The sequence below is a fragment of the Arachis hypogaea genome, chromosome 20, assembly GCF_003086295.3.
Source record: "Arachis hypogaea cultivar Tifrunner chromosome 20, arahy.Tifrunner.gnm2.J5K5, whole genome shotgun sequence".
Lineage (NCBI taxonomy): Eukaryota > Viridiplantae > Streptophyta > Magnoliopsida > Fabales > Fabaceae > Arachis > Arachis hypogaea.
The window spans coordinates 134,899,128-134,907,205 of NC_092055.1; the positions used below are offsets into that span (position 1 = coordinate 134,899,128).

Below are 8,078 nucleotides of genomic sequence, written 5' to 3' on the forward strand. Positions count from 1 at the left end.
ATATATATATATAAAACTATTTAATAAAAAAAATCTTTAAAATTCAGCTTAAATCTAATTGTAAATACATTATACATTTTAGTGTTTGAAAGACTTCATCATCTAATACATATATTTAACAAAGTTAAATACTATAGCGCAAGAATGAATGTAATGCAAATATGAATATAATGTTTCAATAATTAAAAATAACATCTATTTTTTTCATGAATCATGATATCATGTATTTTTAACATTATTATTATAGCTAAATAATATTAAAAATATAAATGGTTGAAGAAAAAAGTGATATATAGATGACAAAAATAATATTCAATTGATAAACATAGTTAGATCAAAAATAGAAAAAAAAAAGCATTGAAAAACATTATAGATTATAGTGTTTAGGCGTTCATCACCCAGCATATAGTGAGCAAACTGTTTAGCAAACTGAAATAAAGAATTATGATTATCAACCAAATTTTTCAAATAATTATGTAAAATATTAGCAAAGATAGAAGAGAAAGAGTGAGAGGCATAAGATTATATGAGAGGAGATAAAGAAGATGTGTGAAGTGAATGTTAATTTATATAGTAGACATGAATAGAAGTGAGAATAAAAAAAGAGAATAAATTTAATTTTATTAATCAATTTATATCTATCAAAGAAAAATAATATTACTACTAACGGTATAGAGTAACTTACATAAAAATAAAGAGTAAAAAAAATAAAATAACAGATAAGATTAAACATTACATAAGAAGAATAAAAAATAATGTGATGATAGAAAAACTATAAAATGACAATTTCACTAAAATGTTTATGTCACAATATTAAAAATTATTTAATATGTCAAGAGTTTATTGTATTATTATTTATTTTTTTATACATTATAAATAAATTGATAGATAGATAGATAAAAATATTTTCATAAAATGAATTTTTTTTTTTTTTTACCAAATAAGATATGCAATATTAGAATTTAGACTATTCATATGAATTAACATTAAGTCACCAAAAAAAATATGAATTAACATTTTTTATACTATATTTTTTTATAGAATTAAATAATTTTAGTGTGTAAAATTATAAGATTAATGTTAGATTAATTATATAAATGCTATTATCTATATAATAGTATAAATGGAGTTTTAAGATAGATGTGTTTTTTTTTTTTTTATGTTTGATGCAATAGATGACATAACAATTTGATATGAAACGTAAAACCTTGTGTTATTTATTCACTATAACACTACTTTGGATTTCTTTTATATTATGATAGATAGATGGATAAAATCCTTAAGTTAGAAACAAACTTGACTAGTGATTCTTTCAGTTTGAGCAATTTCGCATCTTGGAAAATTAATTCACGTCAAGTATTAGACCAAACTATAAGTAAAACCTTTCCATTGAAAAATCCATGAAAATTCACTCGACCATGTTTAGCATGAATTTTTATCATTGATTGGATACTTTCGTGGGCCCAAAAAATGGACCAACGGAAGATGAAAACCAACACTTGGAATGGTTATGTTATATCAAGTGAATTTTCCAATTGGAAAGATCCATTCTCAAACCATACTTAATTTATCACAAGACAGCATTAGAAAAAAAAAACACAAACCAACCAAATAGCTTTGAAACCTTTGACGGGGAGCGGGGGCAAAAGGCTAAGCATGAAAAGGCCTAGACAAAAACACAAACCCCTCTGCTTCCAAGCTAACAGCAGCAGTCATTTACAACAACTAGGTTCAATACCATAAATAGTCATGTCTGTTGGGGGTATTGTTAGTTCTTCAACATGACCCCAAGATTCCATGGGATTGAAGAAACTCAATTCACCATGAAAATGGATGACATAGTCATAGTAATACGCCATGATTAAGGAAGCGAATGCCATGTTTATGATTGCCACCTAATCAAGATCACCCATAACAAAAAACAAGGGTAATACTAAAATGTACATACAGACAAGACAAAACCCATTCTAAAAGTGGTTATATGTACAACGTAAGCTTCTTATTAGGATGCAGCGTAATCCAAATCTCTCCCTTGTAAGGTGCTATGATTAGAGAACACGTAGCTGTGCAAGGAAAGCAGCACAAAGATCCAAGAAAAGAAACTGGGGGCCCTGAACCCTCTGAAGGTCAAGCAGATACTTATCTTCCCGAGTTTTGTAGAGCTGTAAAATGATGTTTAACATATTAGTTTAAACGGGAAGGAGGGGGGAATCAACCCAATAATAATGACAAAAAAATACAGTATTTAAAAAGAGAATCTCTACCTCCAAAACATGTAGTGCAATACTAATATAACATCACATGATAGCAATCAAAAGGAATTATTTGGAAACAACCTCCAGAAACTCAAGAATAGCTACAATGGCTTAATCATATTTAACTGTCTAGTAACTTGGTAGGTGGAGGGGCAAAGGAAAGTAGTTTTAAGATCCATTTGGCTGAGGCTTAAAATTTCCTACATCAAGGATTCCATCTTGATCCCTGATCATGTGCATGAAAAATAAAAAGGTACTACTATAGTACTATAACTCTAAATGACATTTCATCTAAATCCAAGAGCAATGGATATTATAGTATCGGGATAAATACCTGCACTTCAAACTTGACCACATTTGACTTAGAAACAGCATCATTCTCAATGATGTTGGAGTCATTCCCAAAGTAATGGTTACTATGCAGAGAATTGTTAACCATTCCTTCCTGATGACCAGGAATGCCAGCAACCCATCTGCATTTCATGTTGTAATGCCCTATCTTCTTCCAGCAAACATTTAATTCTTGCAGAGCTTTAAGGACCTCGGTCATTATTTCACGGGGATGGGCTCGAGACTATCACAAATTAACAAATAATCAACAATTTGAATGCGTTAGTCAGGTGCAACTGCCAACACAAATAAATCAAAACTTAATGTTTCTAGTAGCAACTATCAACTACAATGATTTAGAGACCAACAGCTTATGTGCACATCCCGAGAGAAATGAATTACATATTGCATAAGGAACACATTTAATCAACAATTCTGATTTCCTAAACTAACCAGAGATCTGGAACCAGTTAGACAATCACAGACTTGATAAAACTATCATTTCCTCTAACAGCTAGAAATCATCATTAATTCATTATTTATTGATGGCATCAACTGAATAAAACAAGCGAAATAACAACTGCATATCACTGAATCCAGTTGTGTAAATAGCCAAGAAGTAAAACACTGCACCTGAAGCCCAAGGGCCCATTTTCTCTCAACAGGGATCTGTGGTCTCATTCCTACTTGATAGTCCATATAACCTGGAAAGCGGTGCCCAGCAACTGGAGAAGAAACTTCAGTGGAATGATTACGATTGAAACCAGCATCCTAAACAGTTACATTATAAAACCAAAAATAAGCTTTGCACAAAATCCTATTTGAAAAGAGAAAACAAAGAAATCTAATACCAAGAACAGAAAACCTACAATTCCAGCACAAAATCCATAAGAACTCATTCTAGCTAGAAAGATAGATTCCATCACATGGAGTGTAGAAAGGAATATTGGACTGCTGCCCATTTGATATGGGTATAAAGTTAGAAGCAAGTTAAAAAGTCAGATCACTTCATTTAAGATGGACAAGTGAAGAGATCTTGAGCAATTAGAGGGAAAAGAAACCCACCATAGTCTCTTGAAACTCAGCTCCAAGATAGCCGCTAGAAACACGGAACCGGTTATCCAATAACAAGTAGTATGCCACAGTACCCTGAAATACATAGATAGTAATAAGAGGTGATCAGGAGGACACGAAAGGAGAGAATGAAGGGTACAGACCTCATTTTGGATCCTGTTGCGTAGAGATTCAACCAATTGATTTCTGTCAAATCCCATATTAACCACTTCCTGAAGTAGCTCTTCGTCAATCTGCAAAACCATGATATTGGTGGATTTTGTATATATGAACTGATTATAATATATCAAGTAACAAATGCCATATCATATGTGATATATATGCAAATGTAATACTTAAATGTCTAAAAACACGTACCCAGTTTAAAATCCTAACATGCATATAAATATGAAAAGAAACCAGAACACAGAGCCAATTTTCAAATCCATGCACTTCAACTCAAAAGTAATAGACAATACAGAATCATGAAAACAGATAATAGAAAAGAAAAATAGAGCAAGTATCTGCAGCATTACTACTACTTTCATGAACCAGTGATTACTAAAGAAGGAAAGATGCATTTAATTCTTTGACCTAAGCTTAGAACAATTCAGCACATGTCTGATTTCACCTCACCCAATACCACTGTAAGAATGAATCTTGACCTACTAATGAATAATAATGATATAGTTCCAAGATAACTCATTGACAAAAATATGCAGCTTTTTTCCAACAAATACCCGGCAGTTGGCAATCATGTAAGCATTAAAAATCCACAAAAATACAAATTCAGAAACATGTAACAGTCAAACCTTTTTGGCTTGTTGCATTGTATCTGGTGGTGGCACTGCTAAATATCGCGGAAGACGAGCTTGGAACCATGGGTGTTGACGTATTTCAGGTATAGTCATCCTCTTCATGGGATCCACCACAAGCATCCTTGGTATCAAATCTCTAGCACCAGGTGATAGATGACTAGGAAGGGTGTATATGCCACCCTTTAAGAAAGCAGAATTTAGAAGCAAATTAAAATCTTAAATCTCCTTGCATATAACATCTTTGAAGAAATAGATCCCATTTGACTGATGGGTTGATAAATAAGAATTATTAATATAATATATAATAATATTGTATACCATAATGGTTTTGTTCAAGTTGTCATTATGATACTTTAGCATGTGACCGGAAATTTACATGCTGAAATCACCATGCAATCAGAATCATGCAGCAGAGATCAGATGAAAATCATTTGATCACAGCACGAATTAGTGCAAGACAACATGGACCATACAATTCCATTACCCTGGGTGGTTGCAAGAACCAGCAAAATACTTTAGCATATTTCCTCAATGTTCCTTCCCAATGTATCCTACTACTACATGTCTGAAGACCAAAGCTCAAAACCAACTAAGAAAATGATTTGAGATGATATTTCTAGGACATCTCAGTCCTTTCCACCCACAAAAAGAAAAAGTTAAGAGAAGTACAATGATTAAATTAAGATCAATAATACCTTTATTTTCTTGAAGAGGTTTGGAATGTTTTCATCATCAAAGGGAAGTGTGCCGCAGAGAAGGGCATATAGAATTACACCACAGCTCCAGACATCTACTTCAGGTCCAGCATACAATTTCCCAGAGATAACCTGTGTAAAATAACATTTAACAAGGAAATATGAAACAAAATATATTATTAACCTATTCCATGAAAATCGAAAGATTTACAAACCTCTGGAGCAGCATAATTAGGGCTCCCACAACTTGTCTTCAGAAAGTGGCCATCCCGCATGATGTTGCTTAAACCAAAATCAGCAATCTTGACATTGCATTTGGAGTCTAAAAGCAAATTCTCAGGTTTCAGGTCTCTATGTACCACCATATTCCTGTGACAGTACTCCACACCAGAGATTATCTGCTTCCAAAATAGGAATTAGCTTAAACACTCTGCAACACACATAACCTTCTTAAGTAAGCAAATTAGTAGAAGATTATACCTGCTGGAAAAAGTTGCGGGCTTCATCTTCTTGCAGCCTGCCCTTTTCTACTATATAATCAAATAGTTCTCCTGATTTTACATATTCCATAACAACATATATGTCTGTTGGCGTTTCTATGACTTCATAAAGACGGATGATGTGAGGATGCATGAACAATCTCAGAATTTTTATTTCTCTTCTTACTACAACAAATTAAAGGGGGAAAAACGATCAGCACATTCAATTAAAACTAAAAAGAGCAGCCTGGTGCACAAGCATCCGGTGTTATTGCAAGGTCCGGGGAAAGGCCACACCAAAGGGTGTAATGTACGCAGCATAACCTGATAATTACATCAGTGGCTGTTTCCACAGCTAGAACCCGTGACCTTGAGAGGTCACACGGAGACAACTCAACCATTGCTCCATGGCTCCCCTTCACATTCAATTAAACTAAAAGCAATAAAAATCAATTCGCATGGATACTTAAAGAATAAAGACTATTTGTACAAAATCAATAAAGACCTTTTTCTTCCATTTCCATGTTCTTAATCTTGCGGCGGTTAAGAATCTTTATGGCAACTTTATGGCCAGTCAAAACATGCTCTGCTATTTTCACTTTGCCAAAGGACCCAATACCAAGTGTTTTTCCCAGCTTATAATTTGGCAGAAACATGTCTACACCTGTTCCACTACCTCGGCCAGTTGGTCCATCCATTTTTCAAATCTAGAGGCAAAAATCAGGAAGAAAGGAAATTAAATATTAGACGAATAATAATACACAAACATCTATAGATTATGCAAACTAGATGGAAGCTTTTATTGGATATGGAATGGAACATGCTTGCAAAAAACAAAAAGGGAAGTTTCATTAACACTATCAAAACTAAGGAAACGTAATTTTATTAATTATTATTGCAATCAGAGAAAATAAGACCCTAACTATTTTATTTGAAAATAAAACAAACATTTTGCTTTCAAATCTTTCTATAATGATAGAAACTAAACTAAGACAGTGCCAAACAACATATAAACTAACAAGATTATTATAACAAAGGGAGGGGTCAGTAATGTGAGAAAAATATATTAGCTATATTTTCTTCCTTCCCATTATTTCCTTTAACAGTTCATACATGTAGAATGTTCCTACAGATAAATGAAGAATAGTATGATCAAAGCCAGAAAAAGGCACAGCAGAAGGACTGAGGGTAGTGACTTAGGCATGCCTTTGTGGATAACAAGAGATATGAACCTTTAGCGTCAAACTGGTAACTGTTAGAAACCCACAATACCAAACCAATCCATCTAAATAGCAAAAGGCAGGTGTAAAATATCAAGATAGCTCTCAAAGCATCAGACTTTGTTAAATTATCTTCAGCATTTCCCGTGATTGATGCACAACTTAGGAAGGAATACACTCTTTCCTAATAGTTAGTTAGTGAAGACGTTAAAAAGTTGACATAAGAACTACTAATCAATAAAATATTACAAGTGGAAATGACTTCCCATTTAGTCAAACAAGCTGAAAGAAGCATCTAATGGCCAAGATGAGGTTCTGGAATGGGTGCCCGCACTTCTTGATGGTCGATGTGCTGCACCTCCAATGAGGCCCATGTGGATCAAGCAATTTACTCATAGCTGTCAGAAATTCCAAAAAGTCCAGCCAACTAACTAGCTTGCTAACAGTGGCACTAATTGGGTTAAAACCCCCAGGTTTATTATAAGGCCACTTATCTCCTTTGACAACCCTCCTCCTTCTACTCCAAGCCACACCTTGCTACATTCCTTTTGACTACCACATGTACCATCAAATCCAACCCTCTCAACAGATAAGAAAGGCTGCCTTCTCTACCCTCTAATTTCTTATTTAGCTATCAGCAATATCATTGATAATAGAGCTCGCAATCTATACCAACTTCATCCAGAAAGAAATAGGAAAAACCATCTTATAAGCTCAAGTCGACAAATCCAAATAGAACTAGCCATTGAAATTCATCTAGTTTTAGTAATAATCCGAAACACAACGAGATACGCAATCATTCAACGCAAATCCAGATCCATACACAAACCACATAATCAGAATATTCCAACAATAACAACCCGAGTTCATTTCAACAATCACCGAACAACGTCAGTCAACACATAAATATAAGCCAGAATCAAACAAAACCATAAAAAAAAAAAAAAAAACTACACAATCGGAAAATGAGGAAACTCGAAGCCTCACCGATTGAATATGTCAAGCGAAAAAGGAGCTTGTTCTTCGAAGAAATTGCCAATGGCGGGGTTCGCAGAAAACCCTAAAGTTGCGAATTGGGAACGATGAGAGGTGGTACGGACGAAGGAACCATTTTGTGTTCTCCTTTCGTTTCCTTTGGATCCTTTGGCGTTTGTTAACTGCGACGCTACTGCAACGGTGCACGCAAAATGGTAAGGTCACTAAGAGAGGTGGCAAACGACACTGCGTT

At 34.0% G+C, this 8,078-nt stretch overlaps 1 protein-coding gene across 2 annotated transcripts; it reads right to left on the minus strand.

Annotated features, from left to right (window-relative positions):
• Positions 1 to 1,715: 1,715 nt before the first annotated feature.
• Positions 1,716 to 8,078, minus strand: LOC112786806 (SNF1-related protein kinase catalytic subunit alpha KIN10). Of its 2 annotated transcripts, XM_072230142.1 has the most exons (12): positions 7,838 to 8,048; positions 6,136 to 6,337; positions 5,955 to 6,046; positions 5,632 to 5,816; positions 5,367 to 5,549; positions 5,152 to 5,283; positions 4,451 to 4,636; positions 3,803 to 3,892; positions 3,651 to 3,734; positions 3,219 to 3,356; positions 2,590 to 2,829; positions 1,716 to 2,162 (listed from the first exon to the last, which is right to left on the minus strand). In XM_072230142.1, the coding sequence occupies exons 4-12, from the start codon at positions 5,782 to 5,784 to the stop codon at positions 2,049 to 2,051; spliced, it is 1,320 nt and encodes a 439-aa protein (XP_072086243.1). In that variant the 5' UTR covers positions 5,785 to 5,816; positions 5,955 to 6,046; positions 6,136 to 6,337; positions 7,838 to 8,048; the 3' UTR covers positions 1,716 to 2,048. The 2 variants fall into 2 exon arrangements, with proteins under 2 accessions (XP_072086243.1, XP_025685962.1); XM_025830177.3 differs by lacking the exon at positions 5,955 to 6,046 and having other exon boundaries at positions 7,838 to 8,078.

Bases quoted from the DNA above. Each gene is read 5' to 3' on its own strand.
- LOC112786806 (XM_025830177.3), bottom strand. From the start codon at position 6,328: ATGGATGGACCAACTGGCCGAGGTAGTGGAACAGGTGTAGACATGTTT. The intron at 5,550-5,631 runs GTATAATCTTCT...TTTTGGAAGCAG, and splicing joins CCCGCAACTTTTTCCAGCAG to ATAATCTCTGGTGTGGAGTA. The intron at 2,830-3,218 runs GTGCAGTGTTTT...AATTTGTGATAG, and splicing joins AATGGGCCCTTGGGCTTCAG to TCTCGAGCCCATCCCCGTGA.